The sequence below is a fragment of the Rhinichthys klamathensis genome, unplaced genomic scaffold (genome assembly GCF_029890125.1).
Source record: "Rhinichthys klamathensis goyatoka isolate OS25496 unplaced genomic scaffold, OSU_Roscu_1.1 h1tg000123l_1, whole genome shotgun sequence".
Lineage (NCBI taxonomy): Eukaryota > Metazoa > Chordata > Actinopteri > Cypriniformes > Leuciscidae > Rhinichthys > Rhinichthys klamathensis.
In genome coordinates this window covers 8,003,197-8,026,767 of record NW_026606660.1, presented here as the reverse complement: position 1 = coordinate 8,026,767, position 23,571 = coordinate 8,003,197, and the positions used below count along the sequence as shown (strand labels likewise).

The 23,571-nt window shown below is 43.5% G+C and overlaps 1 protein-coding gene across 1 annotated transcript; it reads left to right on the top strand.

Moving 5' to 3' along the window:
- The first annotated feature begins 201 nt into the window (after positions 1-201).
- zranb1b (zinc finger, RAN-binding domain containing 1b) lies at positions 202-23,469 on the top strand. The gene is made up of 10 exons (XM_056256076.1): positions 202-591; positions 3,644-4,605; positions 5,460-5,647; positions 5,741-5,894; positions 14,518-14,589; positions 15,270-15,468; positions 16,264-16,384; positions 18,447-18,576; positions 19,464-19,693; positions 22,921-23,469. Exons 2-10 carry the CDS (start codon positions 3,759-3,761, stop codon positions 23,137-23,139), a joined length of 2,160 nt encoding a protein of 719 aa, XP_056112051.1. The 5' UTR covers positions 202-591; positions 3,644-3,758; the 3' UTR covers positions 23,140-23,469.
- The last annotated feature ends 102 nt before the right edge of the window (positions 23,470-23,571 follow it).

Here is a 23,571-nt window from a genome sequence, read left to right as displayed (position 1 = left end):
ACACGAAACACACTCCATTTTGGATCCAATCCAGAGTGAAACCTAATATTCCACCCCTGGTATTCTTAGAGCCAACATGGCGGACGAAGAGCTACAGTTTCCTAGTTGTTATTGCTTATGAAGGAAGTATGCCGTGAAGCCCTTTAACGAAAGAAATGCGCCCTCATTGGTTTCCACGGTGTTTACGGAGCGAGAGCCAATCATATGTGCCCGCTGATCCAGGTGATATCCCTCCTACCAGTATCTCCGGTGTAGGTTTATTTTGGTTTACCCCCCGCTCCTGTGCCGCCGCCATTAAAGCCAGTTAGTATTGGTAACATCGGCAACAGATATGGGAATTCCGGTGTTGAAAACCCTTTAAAACCCGCTTTGATCCGAAGATCGTGGTGGTGTTTGGGGTTTCAGAGGGAGGGAGAGGAATAACATGGGTGTTCGGACGCAGAATCCCTCTGCTGTCGCGGTAGATTGTCGGTGCTGAGCTGGATTTGGACCCGATCGGATTGGGTTTCGGTAGGACAGTCGTTCGGTTTGCAGAAGGGCGAACTCGGGAACGGCAGTGTTGGCAAACTGAAGTGTGGAGTGCAAAGACAGGTAAGGGCCTTTATATTTCTGTGGGAGGGGGAAATCAAATCACAGTAACAGTATGCAACAGGGCAAATTCATGCATATTATGTTTTAGTTTCCTAATCCTCGGGTTGCTATAATTTAGCCTACAGAAATAATTATTTATTTATTTATGGTGATTTATTTTTAAGGAAGTGAAAATGTCAACGGACAGTGTAGCCTACAGTCTGAGTAGAAGTCAGCTGTATGTGTTTATTTACAGTGCCGATAGCAACACTAGAGCTTTTTTATGGTGTTGTTGTAGTTCGGGTAAAATCGACACCTCGGTGTGGAATTCCGAAGCGAGCCGAGAGTGTTTACAATGCATCAGCGCGGAGTTTCTACTGATACATATAGCTCATATACATGTATGTATACATTTGAACTTGATACATTGTAGTGGCGGAAATGCTTCTTACATTCCATTTACATCGCCCGTTATAGAAAAACTTCCTCTCACCGTTATAGCCAGATTTCCTGTCGTGTAACAACAAGAGGTATGTGATATATGCCTATCTAACGTTAGACAGTTTGTGTACGGTTTCAGTATTGCGTCTCTAGCATTTTGACAGCTCACTATCCAGTCTGACAGATTCTCACCCTTCCAAACCAATAGGCCTATTGTTGTGAACTTATAAATGTTTGTTTTTGACCAAATGTGGGGCATGAAAAGTAGAGTTAAATGTAATCTAAAAGTGGCAATTACCATATAGTTGTACTTGATGTATGATGATAATACCATGTTTTTATGGACCTGCCATGGTGATAACCTGGTTTTCTTTGACTTCCATGTCAATTCTGTGGCATAGTAACGTTACCGGTCAAAAGTTTGGAACTATTACTATTTTTAATGTTTTTTGAAAGAAGTCTCTTGTGCTCATCAAGCCTGCATTTAATTGATAAAAAATACAGAAAAAAACAGTAATAGTGTGAAATATTAAATTAATGGTTTTCTATTTTAATATACTTTAAAATATAATTTATTTCTGTGATGCCAAGCTTAATTTTCAGCATCTTAACTCAAGTATAGTGTTACGTGATCCTTCAGAAATCATTCTAATATGCTGATTTATTATTGATGTTGGAAACAGTTGTGTTGCTTAATAGTTTTTATAACCGTATGAATAACAAGTTAACTTATTATTTTTTATTATTATTTAGCAAGGATATGTTAAATTGATCAAAAGTGATTGTAAAGAAGATTTCTATTGTTACAAAAGATTTCTATTTTAAATCAATGTTGTTCTATTTTAACTTTTTATTCATCAATGAATCCTGAAAAAAGTATCAAAAAATATTTAAGCAGCACAACGGTTTCCAACATTGATATTAAATCAACATATTAGAATGATTTCTGAAGGATCATGTGACACTGAAGACTGGAGATATTATGCTGAAAATTCAACTTTGCATCACAGGAATAAATTACATTTTTAAAGTATATAAAAATAGAAAACCATTATTTTAAATTGTAATAATATTTCACAATATTACTGTTTTTTTTTTGTTTTTTTTTTGATCAAATATACCATCTTCATAATATCACTGTACCATGTTACCACCATAGGACAAATTTGTCATGGAAATCTAGGTCATCATGACATTTTTTCCCCCTTTTTTTAAGCAAATGTTAATAACCAAAATCTAGTCCAATAACCAAATGAGAGTGTAGGAATGTAGGTCAAAGGATGTGACCGTTTGCCCCAGTGAGCTGGATTCATCTCTGTCGTAACCCACCTGTTTGGACTGTCAGGAATAATCCAGAGTCCTGAACAACTTTCCGGTCTAAAAAGCCTTTCAGAATAAATGTATTGTGGTCGTTTTTATTACAGCAGCAAATGGAAAGATTAAGGTCGCTTACATAGAGGGAGACTGAAAAGACAAAAGACAGACAGATTTGTGTCTGTTTCTAGCCTATATAAAGAGACATGTAGAAAAGCACAGAATGTACATACTGTCATGCATGTCATCATGATTTATGCTGATATACATTATTTAAATCAAGTGCATAGCTTATAATAGTCGGTAAAAAAAGGATATTTTAGGACAAATGCAAAAAGTTACTGCATGGTAACATCTTTACTTAGGACTTTTGAAAAAAAAAAACATATTTAATTGTTAACAACTGTATTATATGGGGTCCAAAAATTTAAGACAACATTGAAAACCTGGGATTTATGATTTTGGCAAATTTATAATAAAGAAAGGTTAAATGTTGAAATATCATGCACTATTTCTACTACTAGGTCAGTCACTAATCAAATGTAATCAAATTTGTGACATCGACCATGTAAATCATCTGTTCAAAAGGTCTATTGGAGCACAAGATGCTCTTGGAACATTCTCAACTCGGGTTTTTGTTCTAAACGTGTGGATTAATCAAATTGTATCAAAAGTGGAAAACCAGTGGGACAAACCAAATAGTATTCTAACTAAAGTTTGGGGTCGGTATGTTTTTTTTTAAATCTCACCAAGGCTGCATTTATTTTAAAAGTATAGTAAAAAAAAAAAATTTAATAATATTGCAATTTAAAATAACTATTTTCTATTTAAATATATTTTAAAATCTATTTTTTCCTGCAATGACGAAGCTGAATTTCCTCCAGTCTTCAGTATCACATGATCCTTCAGAAATCATTCTTATATGCTGATTTTTTGCTCAAGAACCATTTTGTATTATTATCATCAGCTCTGGAAACGGTTGTGCTGCTTAATATTTTGAATATAGAATTGGAATAGAATTTGTATGTAACAAAGTAAAAGTATTCACTGTTACATTTGATAAATGTAATGCATCCTTGCTGAATAAAAATTATTAATTCCTTTAAAAATACTTGCTGACCTCAACTATATATATATATTGCTGCTGTTGTTGTTGATAAATGACTTATGCTGAAAATATAAATTTTTGAATAATTTCATTCAAGATCTCGGCTCTTTTGGAGCCCAATGTATATCAAATATTTTCCTATTATTGTTGATCAGCATAGTTCCTTTTCCCAGCAAGAACTAAAACTTTGCCTGTCTGTGATTATAGCAGGAGAAGCTGGAGGCGCTGTGACTGTGAGCGAGTGAAAGCAGGTGAAGAACGGAGGACCGGCGGGCGGAGGGGAGGGAGGGGGGGCGATCAGCTGGTGTGACCGGCGCGAGCGAGGATGACAGATTTTGGCTTGAAGTGGAGCTGCGAGTACTGCACCTACGAGAACTGGCCGTCCGCCATCAAATGCACCATGTGTCGGGCCCAAAGGCACAACGCGCCCATCATCACCGAGGAACCCTTCAAGAGCAGCTCCAGCCTGGACCCCCAGCTCTGCACCACCCAGGGGGGCTCCACTCTGCTCATCTGCCCCGACTCGAGCGCCCGACCCCGGGTACGGATCGCAGATGAGCTTCCCGAGACCAGCAGCAAATGGTCCTGCCGCATGTGCACCTACCTGAACTGGCCCCGCGCCATCCGCTGCACGCAGTGCCTCAGTCAGAGGCAGCAGGGCTCAAAACAGGGTCCGCTCAGTCCGTCGGAAGCCCCCCAGACTTCAGACTCGGGCTCCAGACCCTCCCCGGTCACCTCGGACCCCTGCGAGGAGTACAACGACCGGAATCGGCTCAACATGCACACGCAGCGTTGGCCGTGCTCAGTTTGCACCTACGAGAACTGGCCAAAGAGTCTCAGGTGTGTGGTGTGCGACCACCCTAAACCCAGCAGTACGCCCGAGCCGCCCCAGCAAGATTCAGAGGCGGAGAGCGCCACATCCCCGTCGATAGTAAACGAGCAGGAGCGGGATAACGTAAGGACAGCGGGGGGAGGCGGGGTGAGCGGGGGTCTCCGGGGCAGGCAGAGGAAACTCTCTCCCCCTATGTGTAAAGGGCAAGCGGAGGTGAAGATCGAGCTGGCGTCCGGAGCGGTGGGCAGCGATAATGAGCAGGAGGCAGACTTTAAAAAACTCAAACAGATCCGGAACAGGATGAGGAGAAGCGACTGGCTCTTCCTGAACGCCTGCGCTGGTGAGAAATGAGCCCCATTAGTGGCAGATACAGTTTCCCCAAAATGTATTTAGCCACATTTTAAAAGTGTCTGAAAGTCATTGCGTTAGATTGAGTGTCTGTATCAGCACTCAAATGCTGCAGGATCTTTTCTCTTCACTCACTATCTTGCTTAATGTCTTTTAATCAGCTGGTGTTTTGGTGAATTTTTTTTTTTTTTTTTTTTTTTTTTAAGATATGGTAACACTTTTACAATATGATCTAATTTTAACAGTAATGCATTAGCTGACAACTAATAATGAGTTGTATGTTTTTACAGCATTTATTAATCTGTTAATTGTAATATGATTGTCCATTGTTCATGTTAGTGCATTAACAGATACAACTTTTGATTTTAAAAAGTAGTAAATGTTCAAAATTAACATTGACTAATTAATGCTCTGGTCTAGAAGCATTGTTCATTATTAGTTGATGTTAACTAAATGACAGAATTATTGCATTACATACAATTACTTAAATACAGCTTCTAGTGTTAACAAATGAGAGCACAATGTAAAGTGTTATGGATTTTTTTTAAGTGTGGCTTAACTGTGATGTGAAGTGGAAATTAAAAGCTGAATCTTTTGATATCAACTGGTATCAAACCTTTATTATCATCACTGGTTTGATACAAGCTGACTTTTTTTTTCCCTCTCGTGGACTCTGCTACTTCTGTCTGCTCTCTTGCATCAAAGTATGAAATCATTGATCTCTAAAGCATCATCATTGTCTTCTGGGAAATTCCTATTGCTCCTATAGATCTGATGGGAATTGAACATGAAAGAGTTGTGAAAGCGGAAATCAACTCGCTCATATGTAACGCACACTTTCATCAGGTGTAGTCGAGGGAGATCTGGCCGCTGTGGAGGCGTACAAGTCATCAAGCGGTGATATTGCACGTCAGCTGACCTCAGACGAGGTGCGGATTCTCAACCGCCCGTCTGCGTTTGACGCTGGTTTCACACTGGTGCATCTGGCCATCCGTTTCCAAAGACAGGACATGCTCGCGGTGCTGCTCACTGAGGTCAGAGTTTTACATGCGTGGTATGTGGGGGTCAAGTGAGGTCAGAACAGAATTAGTCTTACAAATGATTGTTTGTTTGCAAATGTATTCCAGGTGTCTCAGCAGACGGCAAAGTGTATACCAGCTCTGGTGTGTCCCGAGTTGACAGAACAGATCCGCAGAGAGGTGGCGGCAGCACTTCACAGGCGTAAAGGAGAATTCCCCTGTTACTTCTTCACTGACCTCGTCACCTTCACATTACCAGCAGGTGATCACTCACAAACCTCCCGCCCTGGGATCTCACTCTTAGACCACATGGGTCACAGAGACCTATTTAGAGTGGGCCGATTTGAACTTTTACACTAAAAAACACTTGCAATGATTCTTGCTACCAAAAATATCACAATTTTATTGTGCACTATGGATGGATTTAATAAATCAATGTATAATGAAATTATTAAATTAATCATAGAATGCTGTAGTAAATAAAAGTATAATGAAATATAAGTATCAAAACGGTCAATCAAGCTTTCGTCATTTTTTGCGCTGTTCAAAATGGCCAAGAGTGTTCAAAGGAATAGTTCAGGGTGTTCAAATGAAAATTCTGTCATCATTTACTCACCCTCAAGTTTCAAAACTATGAATTTCTTTCTTCTGCTGAACACAAAGGAAGATATTTTGAAGAATGTCGGTAACCAAACAGTTGATGGACCCCATTGACTTCCATGGTATTTTTTTTCCCTACTATGGAAGTCAATGGGGTCCATCAACTGTCTGATTATCGAGATTCTTCAAAATATCTTCCTTTGCGTTCAGCAGAAGAAAGAAATTCATACAGTTTTGAGACAACTTGAGGGTGAGTATATGATGACAGAATTTTCATTTTTAATTGCTTTAAAGACATTCCCCTTATATAACATTAGAAAGAATAACGAACATAGTTAAAGTATGAAAATGACTCCATTACAATTTACAAGTCATTAATAGGCTTTATGCACAGCTGCACTACTTCCTGAACTTCAGCCAGCTCCTTTGTTTCCTGTCTGCCATTATTGGACAAACTGATCAATCCAGGTGTGCCTGGCCTCAAGTAACAATAATCAGGCTCACCTGGATTAATCAGTTTGTCCAATAATGGCAGACAGGAAACAAAGGAGCTGGCTGAAGTTCAGGAAGTAGTGAAGCTGTGCATAAAGCCTATTACAATACGACTTGACTTGAGTAAAAGCCTTAGAGTATCTTATTTTAACAGTACTAATTATTTTACTTGTATTAAAGATGCACTAGTGCTCAACACCTAAGAGACATGCCAGGGAAAAACAAGAAACAGTTGATTTGTGAGGAGAGCAATAACATGTTTATTTTCTAAAATCAAAATAAAACGTACTCGGTTACTAACGTAACCTCGGTTCTCTCTAGAGAGGGAACGAGTACTGCGTAATAGCTTACGCTAGGGGGAAAAACTCTTTTCCGCGAGATATTGAAGCCAAAAATTATCCTTAATTTTTTATTAATGTAAAACGCTTTGCAGCAGCAAGCAGACATAGGCGAAACAGCTCGCGCGCCTATTGGTTGCTCTGCAGCAAATGCAGCACCCTATCGAGAGAGACTCTGCGTGACGTAATGACCAATGGGGGCAATTCGAGCCCATATCGTCACGTCCCGCCAGAAGGGGCGTGGTCTCACCCTATAAATATGCTCGTTAGGCTGATACAAGCTGGTTTTTATCGCTGAAGCGAACCAGAGCGTATTCCAAGCACGGCAAGATACGCAGTACTCGTTCCCTCTCTAGAGAGAACCGAGGTTACGTTAGTAACCGAGTACGTTCTCTTACGAGAGTATCTCTCGTACTGCGTAATAGCTTACGCTAGGGGAACACAATGCAACACGCCGTGCGTACAGGGATCCAACACCAAAGTCCCGGGGGCCGAAGCCCAGGGCTCATGTAGTGCATAATCACCATAAACTCACATAGAGTGGAGGAAGAGAGGCTGGAAGCGTCATAGCCTATAAAAAAGCACCCAGCGGGGCTATCATATGACAATAAAACGCGCAGCCAGGGTGAAAGCTTTCAGCCTGATCTGGGTGGCCATACGTGTGTCAACACTCATGGGGCTGCAGTAAACTCAGCATCTGGGCCGCACAGCGGGGCAGATAGCACTGAATTTTAGACCGCCAAAAGCTTAGCTTGTAAGGCGGGTACCTCCAGGTTATAGTATTTTATAAATGTAGACGGCGAGGCCCAGCCCGCGGCCGTACAGATATCTTGCAGGGAAACCCCGCTCGACCATGCCCACGAAGAGGCCACGCCTCTCGTGGAGTGCGCCCTGACACCCAAGGGGCACTGTAGGCCCTTCGCAGAGTAAGCGAGCGCAATGGCATCCACTATCCATCTGGATAGGCTCTGTTTTGAGGCGGCGAGTCCCTTGGAACGCCCGCCAAACAAAACAAAAAGCTGCTCCGTCTGTCTGAAAACAGACGAGCGTGACACATAAGCTCTCAATGCCCTGACGGGGCAAAGGAGACTCGCATCCTCCTCCTCACTGAGAACCGGAAGGGCGGACAGGGAAATTACCTGGGCCCTGAACGGTGTATTGAGGGATTTCGGGACATACCCGTGCTTTGGTTTGAGAATGACCTTCGAGTCATTAGGCCCAAACTCCATACACGACGCGCTTACTGAAAGCGCCTGTAAGTCCCCTATGCGCTTCACTGAAGCGAGAGCCATGAGAAACACTGTTTTGAACGACAGGTGTTTCATGTCCACCAGCTGGATTGGCTCGAACGGGGCGCCTTTCATGGCCTCCAGGACCGTGGAAAGGTCCCACGTCGGGACTGAAGGGGGCCTGGGAGGGTTCAGCCTCCGAGCTCCCCTAAGGAAACGCACGACTAAGTCGTTTTTCCCCAGCGACTGGCCAGACACCGGTTTTGTAAACGTTGCTATGGCCGCCACATATACTTTGAGCATGGATGGGGTCCTGCCCTTATCCAGTAGCTCTTGAAGGAAGGAAAGTACTTCCGAAACCCCGCATTCCACAGGTGAAAAGCTCTGGGCTTGACACCATGCAGAGAAAACAGACCATTTCGAGGAGTAGAGCCGCCTGGTAGACGGAGCTCTAGCCTGCGCGATCGTGTTTAACACTCCTTCTGGGAGGCTAGCGGGTACCCGTTGATGGCCCATGCGTGCAGGGACCACAACTCCGGGCGAGGGTGCCAAATCGAGCCCTCCGCCTGAGAGAGGAGGTCTCTCCTCAATGGTACAGGCCATGGGGCAGTGCTGGTCAGCTGCATCAGGGCAGGGAACCACGTCTGGTTTGTCCAGAGCGGAGCTACGAGCAGCACTGGGCATCCGTTCTCCCTGATTCCTTCCAACACCTGAGGCAGGAGCGAGACAGGAGGAAAAGCATATAGGGGGCAGCGGGGCCAAACATGAGCCAGCGCGTCCTTGCTTTTCGAGAAAAACTCCGGGCAATGAGCGTTTTCGTGGGACGCGAATAGGTCCACCTGTACTCTGCAGAACGTTTTCCACAGCAGCTGGACCGTCTGCGGGTGCAGCGACCATTCCCCTGCTGGAACATTGTTCCTGGACAGTCTGTCTGGTCCCACATTCAGGTGACCAGGCACGTGCGCTGCTCTCAGTGAGAGCAGGTTGTGCTGAGCCCAGACCAGGAGGCGTTCCGTCAGCCTGTGAAGGTTTCGTGACCTGACGCCGCCCTGACGATATATGTATGCCACCACTGACATGTTGTCCGACCGGACCAAGACGTGGTGGCCTGTTACCTGGGGACAAAAACGCCGTAGCGCTTTGTCAACTGCTATCATCTCCAAGCAGTTTATGTGAAGGAGCTTTTCCCGTTCTGACCACAGGCCAGCTAGCGGTCTGCCCTCGAGCAGCGCTCCCCACCCCGAGGTGGAGGCGTCCGTAGACACCACCTTCACACTCGAAGCGGTCCCCAGACTCACACCTGACTGATACCAGTCGGTTATTTTCCAAGGTTCCAGAGCTGAAACACACTGAAGGTCGACCCTGAGGCGAAACAGACCCGCTGTCCATGCCCTGGGTGGAACCCGCGCTTTCAGCCACATCTGCAGTGGGCGCATGCGGAGCAAGCCCAACTGGAGTACAGAGGCTGCTGAGGCCATCAGCCCCAGCATTTTCTGAAACCTTTTGAGCGGAACTATCGCGCCGTGGCGGAAGGATTTCGCGCCGCGCTGAATATTTAGCCCGCGCTCTGGTGACAGGCGTGCTGTCATGGACAGCGAGTCCAACACGGTTCCCAGAAAGGAAATTTGCTGACTGGGAGACAGTGAGCTCTTCGCCCAATTGACTGTGAGGCCCAGCTCCTCGAGGTGCTCGAGTAATGCGGCCCTGTGTTCTATGAGCTCCGATCGTGATCGAGCTAGAATCAGCCAATCGTCCAAGTAGTTCAGGACTCGCATGCCCTGAAGTCTCAGGGGTGCGAGCGCCGCGTCCATGCACTTCGTAAATGTACGAGGTGCTAGGGACAGGCCGAACGGCAGGACTGTGTATTGATATGCCTGGCCCTCGAAGGCGAATCTCAAGAATCGCCTGTGATGGGACGCTATTTGTATTTGGAAATAGGCGTCTTTCAGATCTATCGACATAAACCAGTCCCCGTGGCGCACTTGCGCGAGGATATTCCTGGTCGTAAGCATTCTGAACTGGCGTTTCACAAGCACTCTGTTCAGCTGTCGCAGATCTAAAATGGGTCTGAGACCCCCATCCTTTTTCGGTACCAGAAAATATCTGCTGTATAGGCCCCCTTCGCTCTGAGCCTGAGATAAAGGTTCTATAGCCCCTTTGCTCAGTAGTTTCGCTATCTTGGCACGAAGTAGATGAGACACTTCGTTTTTCACCGTAGTTTCGACACGCGCCGTATAACGGCGCGGGCGTCGAGCGAATTGTAGCGAATAGCCTCTCTTTATAGTGTTCAGCACCCATTCTGATACCCCGGGAAGCTTTGACCACGCATCTGCGTGAATAGCTAGAGGCAGAATGAAATCCGGGCTCCGGCTGCGACAAAACGGCAGCTCGAGAGCCCGGGCATACTGGGAACACAACACCGTGTTTACAGCGTTCAAGGCGGGGGGCGCGCTGATCACAGCGGGCGGCCTGGCCGCGCTCAGCTTTTTTATGGCAGATTGTGCAGAAAAAGCGAGCGGGGGAGATCCCGTAGGAATCGGCGTGTCTGTGAGAAAATGTGGGCGCGGGGCTGCGGGCACATTTATTACACTGAAAACATTGTCGTTCATGGCCGACTGAATGTGTGTTGGTTTCGTTTTTACAGAAACCAAGGGACACGCAGCATGTAGTGTGAGCGGGCATGGTGACATGGGCGCGTTTACTACATTGTTTGCACAATCGACCTGAGTCGATTTCATTTGTGCTAGCCCTGCACCGTGGCGGGCTGTGTCTGGGTGTGGGAATGGGCACTGGGTGGGCATTCTTACAACACTCATAACACCATCGGCCGTGGCCGGATTGTTTGTGCGAGCCCTGCATTTTTGCGGGCTGTGTTTGTGTGTAGAAATGAGCCCTGGGTTGTAGGCATTTTCAATACACTCATAACACCATCGGCTGTGGCCGGAATACCAGAAAATACACCATTTATGTGATTTATCTGGGTCGCCGTGGGAACAGCATTTGTGTGCAGGCAAGCGGGCATGGTACTGGCTTGCTTACTGCAAAATACACTGGAACAGTCACATTTTCTGGAACTGAACGAGCGAAAATTTCAGTGGAAGTCTGGCCACGGCGAGACTGAAACACTGATTTCCTAGGAGGCTAGGAAGACTTGTGTTGGTTTCGTTTTACAGAAACCGTGGTAGTGTTTGTGGACACTGGGTTGTGGGCACATTCACTACATTTAATGCACAATTGACATGCGTCGATTTCATTTGTGCGAGCCCTGTACCGTGGCGGGCTGTGTTTGTGTGTAGAAATGAACACTGGGCTGTGAGCATTTTATTACACTTATAACACCATCGGCTGTGGCCGGAAAACCAGAAATACAAAGATTACATGATTTTTCTGGGTCGCCATGGAAACGGCCTTTATGTGCAGGCAAGCGGGCCGTGGTACCAGCTTGTTTACTGCAAAATACACTGGAACAGTCGCATTTTCTGGAACTGAACGAGCGAAAAGTTTCGGTGGAAGTCTGGCCGCGGCGAGACTAAATTTTTATCTGCTGCGAGAGCCGGGATCGAACACGGGTCTCTCGCGTGAAAGCTTCAGGTTCTGCCACTGGGCCACAGGGAGAACTACACTAGCGCAAGCAGATAAGAGAGCGTCATCACAGTTTTGTGTGTGTCGGCGTTTGTATGCAGGTGTGCGTGTTATACAACAGGCTCATTTGCTGCAATAATGACATTTTCAGCCGCTTAAACTAGGAGCTGAGAAATGTTTGAGAAATGGAGATTAGTCCGGCCTCGGCGGGGACTAAAACACACTCTTTTCTCATTTGCCGGTGACGCACGCCCATGGGGGGCGGGGCTCGCGGTCTTGATGCTGGCCCGTTTCCTTGACGACTCGCGGACAGAAGGCGGAGGTCCACAGAGCTCGCCTGTTGCGCGGCGGTTGCGCGGGCGCCTCCCAATCGAGGCCGATGCTTCCCACGGCCTGAGAGAGCAGACGCATCAGCTCAGTCTCAATGCCGGCTCTCTTACCAGTGGTCTGGCGGGAAACGCTAGCAGAGGGGAGATCCACGGAGCTCGCCCAATCCTCACTATCGGATGCCAGAAGAGAACACGCCTCGGTGGGTTCGTCAAACTCGTGGATGGGCGCGGCGGCAGGCGGCGGCCGTTGTCCGTCAGTGAGCGACTCGAGCGAAGCCGGCGAAGGTGGCGGGCGAACCGGCGAGCTTTGGCGGGCTGGAGAAAGCTCGGGAGCGCGCTGGGCGCGGCGCTTCTTGCGGCGCGGCACCACGGCGGGCTGCGGTGAAGGCTCGGAGAATGATGCCAGGCGAGTCCTCAGAGTCACCATGGGCAAAAACTCGCAATGAGGGCATCCGCCGTCAGCGAGCGCGAGAGCCGCGTGATCCTCACCCAGGCAGGAAACACAGATGACGTGCCGGTCTCCATCGCTGAGCGGGCGCGGCACGAGCCACAGGAAGGCATCTTTAAAAAGACGCAGCTCTTTTTGTGAGAGAAGTGTGAGTCGCGTCAAGTAAGCGAGCAAACACTCTCAACAGAGTAAATACACACAGAGTATGAAAGGATATAGAACGCCGGAAAGCGCAGCAGGTACGGCAGTTGAAGGCGGCGAGGCCAGCGACTCCAGAGCTCGTCCCGCTGAAAGGCTTGCTTCGACGGTGCGGCTTCTCACTCCGGATCCAGCGATGCGTGTGCTTCGCTGAAGAGGTAAAAATCAGCTTGTATCAGCCTAACGAGCATATTTATAGGGTGAGACCACGCCCCTTCTGGCGGGACGTGACGATATGGGCGCGAATTGCCCCCATTGGTCATTACGTCACGCAGAGTCTCTCTCGATAGGCTGCTGCATTTGCTGCAGAGCAACCAATAGGCGCGCGAGCTGTTTCGCCTATGTCTGCTTGCTGCTGCAAAGCGTTTTACATTAATAAAAAATTAAGGATAATTTTTGGCTTCAATATCTCGCGGAAAAGAGTTTTTCCCCCTAGCGTAAGCTATTACGCAGTACGAGAGATACTCTCGTAAGAGAACTGAGCATTCCAATATTGCAATAAATCAAGGTCGACAGCTTCGTAAACGTCTACAACACTCATTCTCAGTTTAGCTCAAGTGCTCAAAAAGGGCATAAGTTAACCAATAGCCTTCAAAAAGGTCTCTTCAGTATGATGGATAAATAAAATAATGTTATGTAAAATTAAATAGTCCAAGTCTGCTTGCACTGGACACTGGTTTCGACTGCAGTCATGTCCTCGTCTCATATGAAACACCTGCGATTCACCAACTACCTGCTAATGCACTCATTTTTGTGCAAGTTGCCTTGTTGACAAGTTTGTGTGAGTCAGGGCAAAACGCACAAGATATATTACCTTCAATGCCCACCTTCTTTTGTAGCTGAAATAAACAGCTGCATAAAAAGTTGGGTGCCACGCAAAATCAGAAATGGTCTAATTATTGGGAGATATGTGGGTCCGTGGCTCTACTATTGGAGAAAGCGTAACGCCAACTTGGATCACGTGTGCCTTGATAACCAATCCTATTACAGCCTTGACATCATTGAATTTCGTTCAGAGTTGTGCAACAGTCATTCACAGTTTGCAGATACCATAGAAATTAATGAGAAGTCCCGTGAACTGAATCATATCTGTCGCGCAATTGTCCTTGACTTCTCTTATAAAACAGAATTTTTTTGGTGTAAACTAAAATTAGATCAATCAAAATGAATGTTTAAGAGCAAACATGTTGAAGGTTAGCCGATTTGCTGTCGATTCATTAAATAATAAGCCATTTTCCCCACAAAAGAAGTTTATTCCGCATAGTGAAGCATCTCCTCCATAGACATCCATTAAAAAAACTTCCTATGGTCTCCTCCTTACCACAGCTTTAGCAGGCGTTGTGCTGTGTTATGTTATAAGCTGCATAATATATGAGTTATAAGTGGCTTTGGCAAAATGCATCGAGTAATTGCATTACTCATCACAAATATAATGGTGTAAAGTGTGCATAGGCCTATGCTTATTTCAAAATGTAGTCAAGTAGAGTAAAAGTTCCTATTATCTATCTAATTATATTTACTCAAATAATTTACACCACTGATTGAAAGGAAACCTATTTAAAAGTATGTTTAAAAAGTGGAATAAAAATCCACAATATGTCCCATTTTACAAACAGTAGGGTTGTAACTGAAAACGTTTTTTTTTTTTTTTTTTTTTTTTTTTTTTAAGATATTGAAGACCTTCCCCCAAATGTTCAAGAAAAACTGTTCGATGAGGTTCTGGATCGAGATGTGCAAAAAGGTAAAGTGATTAAATTTGCATATATTTTATACTTTAAAAATGGGCACTTAAATAAATAATGGGCAACAAATACAACTTTTGAGTCTGATATGTGTTGCTCAAGAGAAAATCTAGATCAGTGCTTCTCAACTAGTTTTACTTCAGGACCTTGTGTTGAAATTCAATTATTGTACACTCTGGTCGGCATAACATCGGCCTTGTTTGCAAGTAAACCTGTATTTAATACTATTAGGGTCATATGTTCTTTTACCATGCATATTTTTTGCTTATATTTATTGAAGATGTAACTTATCTAATTTAACTAGCTTCTACCAAGTTAACAGTGTGCCAAGATATTGTAAAGTTTGGGTGTACAACCTTTTAGACATTAACATCAAAAGATATGGAAGGTTTTTTTTTTTTTTTTTTTTTAATCCGCCTATTTGCTGTCCTAATGATCCACAATTATACAGTTAGTTGAATTTTATTATTTGCAATTTAGTATTGTTCCAGATCAGAAAAAGACCTGCATCCTGTTTTTGGGTTGCGACCCACCAGTTGAGAATAAACTGATCTAGAAAATGCCTTAGCTGGTCTATTTCTGTTGCATCCCTGAAGATCTGCAGACAGCTAGCAGAAACGAAATTTAGCTCTGGATGTGCAAAGAAACGGGTTGAGAAAATGATGTATTCTGTGTTCAGAGCTGGAAGAGGAGTCTCCCATCATTAACTGGTCTCTGGAGCTGGGCACACGTCTGGACAGCAGGCTGTATGCTCTGTGGAACCGAACCGCGGGAGATTGCCTTTTGGATTCTGTGTTACAGGCCACATGGGGAATTTACGACAAAGACTCAGTCCTGAGAAAGAGCCTCAACGATAGCTTACACGACTGCTCTCACTGGTAAGACAGGAAATTAGTAGGCTGGGTTCACATTAAAGGTTCAGTAAACACTGTTGATATTTCAAATCCACCCAAACAAACACACCCCTCCCTTCATTTCTCCTCCCCCAAAATGGATGTCTCTTCATCATAGCTGAAGCGAAGCAAAATAATGTTGAGAAATAAAGCGAAATTCTCAGTCATTCTTCAAATCTTCCTCTTGCTCACTTTCTCTCCTTCCCCATCATGAGTGAACACACCCCCTGCTGCTGATTGGCTCACTATTTCCTCCCCCATCATGAATGGACACGCCCCCTGCTGCTGATTGGCTCACTATTTCCTCCCCCATCATGAATGGACACGCCCCCTGCTGCTGATTGGCTCACTTTTTCCTCCCCCATCATGAGTGGACACGCACCCTACATCTGATTGGCTCACTCTCTCTCCTCCCCATCATGAGTGGACATGCCCCCTACCTCTGATTGGCTCACTTTCTCCTCCCCCATCATGAGTGGACACGCCCCTACTGCTGATTGGCTTACAATTTCCTCCCCCATCATGAGTGGACACGCCCCCTACCTCTGATTGGCTACAAGTGTGTTGTGCTGCTCGGTTTGATCCACTCTCAACAGAGTTTCTCAGAAATTGCTTACTGCACCTTTAACTACCCAGAACACCCTAGTATTTTTTTGCATGGGCAGCATCATGCATGTTTTCATCAGCAAATCTTGTCATTGTTGTAATCCTTGTTGAATTGCAATGGTGTTTATTCAGACCGGTGTAATTGCATCTGTGCATAATGTGTGTGTATTCCAGGTTCTATACGCGCTGGAAAGAGTGGGAATCCTGGTATTCCCAGAGCTTTGGTTTGCATTTCTCTCTGCGGGAGGAGCAGTGGCAGGAGGACTGGGCGTTTATACTATCATTAGCTAGTCAGGTAAACAACCAGATTTACTGCTGCTGATAGATTCAGGAAAAACATTAATTGTTCACCACCTACTGAGAAACCTGCAGTCGACTCATGCAGAAACACACATACAGACACACATCCCACACCGAGAGGATGAGGGCTGGATTTTTCCATTAGTTTGTCATTTCCATACAGCTTTTTGTACAGTTTCATTGTGCTTGAAGCCAACATGAAATCAGAACTCACCCTATTTACTTTGGTAATACACATTTGTGGTTTTAATGTGACCGATTCATCAGTGCATGTTATTCTGAAGGAACAGAAAGTTTTTCTTTGTAAGCTTTCATCGAGATGTAAAAACCCTCTCCAGCTCTAAACAATTGTTCTTTTTGGCTGCTTTAAATGGATCATTGAATATCCTTTTTCACTGGGAAATATGCCAAATAGTGACAACAAAATGGGCTGCAAAACAGGGATGGACATTTTTCAAAAATATCATAAATAAATAAAAAATCGATTATTTAAATGAAGTTAAACGAGAAAGACGTTATTTTTTTAATCATTACGTTTTTGTCAACATTTCTGAACAAGCTTATGATTAGGCAATATACACTACAAGCTTACATTATATCTTGAGGTTTTCTTTTAGTTGAAAACATTAAACAATGTGTGCAAACAAAAAAAATACAGAACAAAATCATTTAAGCTCAAGCAGAGAGAACGAAAAAACCCATTAATGAAGCAGCATGCGCCATTTATCATACAGAACATACAGATGTTGGACATTGAAACTGAAACTGGTTTTAGACCACAATAATTGATTATTATGGTGTAGGGCCTCCTTTTGCGGCCAAACAGCATCAGTTCGTCTTGGGAATGACAGATAGAAGTCCTTCACAGTGGCCAGAGGGATTTTGAGCCATTCCTCTTCCAGAACAGCGGTCAGGTCACTGTGATGCTGGTGGAGGGAAACGTTTTCTGACTCGCTCCTCCAAAACGCCTCAAAGTGGCTCAAAGATATTAAGATTTAGTGACTGTAGAGGTCATGGGAGATGTTCAACTTCACTTCCATCTTCATCAAACCATTCTGTCACAAGTCTTGCTGTGTGTATTGGTGCATTATCACACTGAAACACAGCACCCCCTTCAGGGTACAATGTTTGAATCATTAGTTGCACATGGTCCTCCAGAATGGTTCGGCAGTCCTTGGTAGTGACGCGTCCATCAAGCACAGTAGGGAATGTATTGTTACTGTGTTTATATTGTTTCACATGTTGAGAAAAACAAGAATATCCACTTGTTTGGGTGAAAGTTGACTCCTCAGTCTGATAGCAATAAGGCCGGCTGCAGAGAAAACGCGCTCCGCAGACACAGTCAGACATTGCAGGGACACAAAGATAACGTTGTGCCAAGCGAAGTTTGTATTTTCTGTTCTTACACCGTCTCCCTCGATGAAACTTAATGGAAGCATATGCCTTAAGATCATTTTGCTATTAGATAAGTTCTCTGTACAGCTGCGCTTACCTGTAGTCGTGAATGCAGTGATGGACAGCTGTCTTTCCTCATTTAACTGGTCAATAACGATGATTCTGTGTTTGGATTTCTCATTGTGGTGGTGATTACCGGTATTATAACTCAGTTTCACCCAACAATGTTTGCACACGACATGTTGATTCCCTTTTGTAAGATGATTTAGTAAAATAATTCCAAACTTCGCTACACTTAGAGGCAGACGAAAACATTTTGTGATCAAATACAATCTTGTTTACACACTCCACATTGCCACTCAATGCATTTGCTAATAACTGTGAGTTTTAGTTTGCATGCTTAGGATTTATCATGGACTTACTGCATTTACGGCCAGCAAAGCAACATGTAGCATGTTTTTGAATAATTATTACAAATGGAATATTCGACTATTCGTGCACATGACGAAAATAATTAGCATTATTTGCAAATGGCGTTTCACGTTGATTTATATTTTTCATAATGAAACATAGGATTGAGGTTTCCCTAGTAAAGCAAATAAGTTTTTTTCACATTTTATTGTTGTTACAGTCTTTCTCTGTCTTGTTTCTTCTGCCTGCAGCCGGGTGCGAGTTTAGAGCAGACGCACGTGTTTGTTTTGGCACACATCCTTCGGAGACCCATCATAGTGTACGGTGTGAAATATTACAAGAGCTTCAGAGGAGAGACGCTTGGATACACACGCTTTCAGGGTGAGCTGTCTTTAAGCATGTTACTATAGCGTGTAGATATTACAATGTGGTTTGCCCGGTTTTCAATAGCTATTTCTCATATTTATGACCAATATAATTAAACTTTCTGGTTATCAAAGAATCCTGAAAAAAAAAAAATGTTTTCCACAAAAATATTAAGCAGCACAACTCATTTCAATATTGATAATAATAATAATACGGTAAATGTTTCTTGATCAGCAAATCAGCATATTAGAATGATTTCTGAAGGGTCATGTGACGCTTAAGACTGGAGTAATGATGCTGTAAATTCAGCTTTGATCACAGGAATATATCTCATATTCAAATAGAAAACAATTATTTTAAATTGTAATAATTTACTGCTTATTTGATTAAATAAAAGCAGCTTTTGTGAGAAAAAAACATGAAAAAATATAACCGACATTGTGTAGATTTAAATGTATATATAATTAGAGCTGTCAAATCGTTTAATCGCAATAAACAGTATCTAACATAAAGGTGTGTGTGCGTGTGTGTTAAACTAATTTAAAAACTCTACAAATGGCCGAATCTCATCTGCATAATTGACTTGGTTGATGTGTGGTGTTGTTCTAGTTATAAAGATCCTGTCACCGCACATGTCTAAGGATTATATAAATTTTTTCAGTGCTCACAGTAATGATTAGTGTGAGCGCATTAGCATTTTTCTGTGGGCTGTTTGACTACACCGGCCAAGAATTGTGTGATATATTATATCAGCCACTGGCAGGCTGTTATTGCTACTATAATGATAAAACTGCCAGCAGAAACAATCAATATATCTCTGTCAACACTCGGCTGACTTCAAACACAGTGTTTGTGTTCGGGGTCAGTCACACAGAGTTTGTGTAATTACTGTTTTCTTGTAGGTGTGTATCTGCCTCTGTTATGGGAGCAGAGTTTCTGCTGGAAGAGCCCTATCGCCCTGGGTTACACGCGCGGACACTTTTCTGCCTTGGTTGCCATGGAGAACGATGGCTACGATAATCGAGGTGCGGGCGCCAACCTGAACACCGACGATGATGTCACTGTCACTTTCCTGCCGTTGGTTGACAGCGAGCGAAAGCTGTTGCACATCCATTTTCTGTCTGCACAAGAGGTGAGAACCGCTCTGCTGACATGAAAACACTCTAGATCATGAATATTTAAAGGGTTAGTTCACCCAAAAATGAAAATGACGTCATTAATGACTCACCCTCATGTCGTTCCAAGCCCGTAAGACCTCCGTTCATCTTCGGAACACAGTTTAAGATATTTTAGATTTAGTCCGAGAGCTTTCTGTCCCTCCATTGAAAATGTATGTACGGTGTGCTGTCCTTGTCCAGAAAAGAAATAAAGACATCATCAAAGTAGTCCATGTGACATCAGTGGGTTAGTTAGAATGTTTTGAAGCATCGAAAATACATTTTGGTACAAAAATAACAAAAACTACGACTTTATTAAACATTGTATTGTCTTCCGGTTCTGTCCGCAGTAACCAGATAACACGTCACCAGCGTCACTGCGGACTTGTGAACGCAGAACCGGAAGACAATACAATGTTTAATAAAGTCGTAGTTTTTGTTATTTTTGGACCAAAATGTATTTTCGATGCTTCAAAACATTCTAACTAACCCACTGATGTCACATGGACTACTTTGATGATGTCTTTATTTCCTTTCTGGACAAGGACAGTATACCGTACATACATTTTCAATGGAGGGACAGAAAGCGGATTTTTCCATTGGCTTTTGGATTATTGCAGAAAATAAGCTCTGTGACTAACAAAAGATTATGATTCTGACACATTCATCATGTTTTTATGAATTTTGAAGCCTAAATACAATTGGCAGGTGAGCTGTTTGGATACCTTTATCGGCAGAAAAGTAATCATTGTTATATAGCTCAACACGGTTAGTCTAATTGTTTGTATCTCGTGTTCTGGATTCGCCGTGAGTCACATGTTTGTACCTTGTTCCTCCACCTCAACACTATTCTGTCAAGTGGCTAGGGTTGGGTACCGAAACTCGGTGCCAATAGGGAACCGGTTCCGACGTAAACGGTAGTAACCAGACCGAATAAGAACGAAAATTTCGGTGCCTGATTTCGGTGCCTAACTTCATTATGCACACACGCACACACACACACACACACACAAGGTCTCTCGCTCTCTCGCTCTCTCCCTCTCCGCCGTGCGTGTGCTACACAGTTTGGAGCACAGTTTCCTCTTCCTCGCATGCGCGCTCTTTCTCGCAAGGTTTGGCTGCATTTCACGTGTAAAATTACGTGTCAGAACGCCCTCTGGGTGTGCCGATAGTCCGAATCCCATATAGAATCAAGCCAATTCATTGGCTGATGGCGCGGGCGCCGCATCGACGCAGATTTCTCTGCCGAAAAAGGAAGCTGGTCGGCAGCGCGAGGAGCTTGGCGGCGTCCCGTTCCCTTTTGAGAGATATGTTACACCAGTAACCAGAGATGTTCTCTTTCATAGGTTTACTCAACGCTGCGTAGCTAAGAAGCAGTGGATTTGTAGGCTGCCGTATCACGTGCCGTTTGAACTGACGCGCTACAGCGATCTGTCACATTTCAAAGAGCCAAAACGTTATTTATTGTGTGAATCTCGTAAAAATATTGACAGAATCTGACAGCTGTGGATTTGTTCCATATCAAAAGTAACCTTCTCTGTCTTATCTGTCGGTGTCAGTGTCCTCTTTGTCCGCGATTTTTCTGTGTGAAAAGGGTCATTTGCGTGAGTCTCACGGTCAATGCGTGAGAGTTGGCAGCTCTGCCTGCTAGTAATCTCTATTAATCTCCAGTATTATTACATTGTTTGATACAATATTGTTTCATTTGATATTATGTAAATATTAATTTTTATTTTATATTGGTTTTATTATTACCATATGCTACTTGTATTTATATGGTTTAAAGATTTAAGTTAATATTGTGTCCAGTTTGGCCCTGTAAATTAAAGGGTATTATTTTTTGATAAAGTGTGTGCGGTTTCATTTTCTTAAGTACCGATTTAAGAACCGTTTAAGCACCGGAACCGTTTAAAAAATACCGAGTAGGTACTGGTATCGGATAAAACCCAAACGATACCCAACCCTACAAGTGGCTAACATCGCATAATCAGAAAGAGCTTTATTTGTAGTAACAGTAACACAGCATTTTCTCCACCGTACAATATATTTTAAAGTTGATTTCATGCCATTTAGCAACACAAGTCATCCAGCTTTTATTAATATGGTATTCTAAAATCGTTCTAGCTTTCTGCAATGTGCAACAAGTGTTTCATAGCAGCCACTGAGCGAACGCACTGAGTAACGTTATAACTTTCAACACACTCAAATCTATTATTTGATTTATAAGATTTATTTATCATTTTGCCCAAGTGAAACAGCGCTGCGTTACTCCACAGCACTTTTATTAGAACGAAATAAAATAATGTGAATTTAAGCATCATGGGTAATGTATTTTTTCACCACAAATTCCACTGTTAAACACAATATTTAAAAAAATAAGTTGAAATAATGTGGGCTGATGGCTTCAATGGAAGCAAATACCATTGATTAACAACCTCGTAGCTCACTGTTTATAAGTCATTGTTAAAAATCAGTTTCCCTATGGAGAAAATGAATGGCGTTTTTACTTCCGGAACCTGACTGTTGCCCTCTTATAGAGCGGTGCTGGTGTGACATCACTTTGTAGGCCAATCGGCAGTTAGCATCACGCTGGTTCCCTCGAGAAAAACCCAATAGGATTTTTCCATAGGCTTTTGGATTATCGCTTAAAACAAGCTCTGTGAACAACAAAAGTTTATGATACTTGCATGTTATATCCATCAAGATAATTTTAACAGATAACACACAACTTTTATGAAGTTTGAAGCCTAAATGCAGTCGCCAGAAGTAAAAAGCTAAAGCTAGGCTATAAATGAACTACACCACGGTCCCATGACTTCGACGTCTCCATCAATAAGCTTCCGACAACTCTTTCAGTTTTCATCTAAAAACATTTTCCCAGAAAGTTTGAGTTAGACTAGTTTAGAGTATAACGATGCTGTAAAAGTTCGGCGTGATGACGTTTAATCTCCTTGACAGCCTCTGTAGTCCCATTAACAAAACATCTAAGTATCATAAACTTTTGTTGTTCACAGAGCTTGTTTTTAGTGATTATCCAAAAGCCTATGGAAAAATCCTATTGGGTTTTTGTTGAGGGAACCAGCGTGATGCTAACTGCCGATTGGCCTACAAAGTGACCTGCACCACTCTATGGGGAACCTGTTTAAAAGCTGCTGATATACCTTGACAAGCTCTCTGATTGGTTACTGTGTGTGTCCGCCAGATGGGGACAGAGGAGCAGCAGGAGCGCATGTTGAGGCAGTGGATGGACTGCTGTGTGACGGAGGGGGGGGTTTTGGTGGCCATGCAGAAGAGCTCGAGGAGGCGGAACCACCCGCTTGTCACTCAAATGGTCGAGAAGTGGCTGGACGGTTATCGGCAGCTTGCCGCTTGTCCAACTCTTTCTGACGGAGAGGAAGAAGAGGAGGACGAAGACGAGTGAACAAACGAACAGTTGGCATCACTTGACACTACAACACAGCCCTTTTGCGTTCCCCCACATACTCAAACACACAAACACACACATTTAGCCCCAGCCGAACGACAAACCCGAGGTTTCCTTTTCGGTTCTTGTCACTAATGCGGCAAATGATTTGGGTTTGTTGCAAAATAAAGGAATGCAATCATGATTGTATTTGTCTTTACAGAGTATGTTCTTTGCTTTCGTTTGTGTTTTGTTTTTAATTTGCCGTTGCAATGCTTGTAGTGATTTAAGGAAAAAGAAGTGGAAGAAATAGGAAAGAAAATTGCAGCAATTGAAGCAGCCTTTTTTGTTTTGTTTTTTAAATGTCTGGTTCTGTTTGTAACGGAACTGACGCAGATGTCTTTTATTTGTGTAGTGTGACTCTAGACTGAGATTACTAAAACATTATTC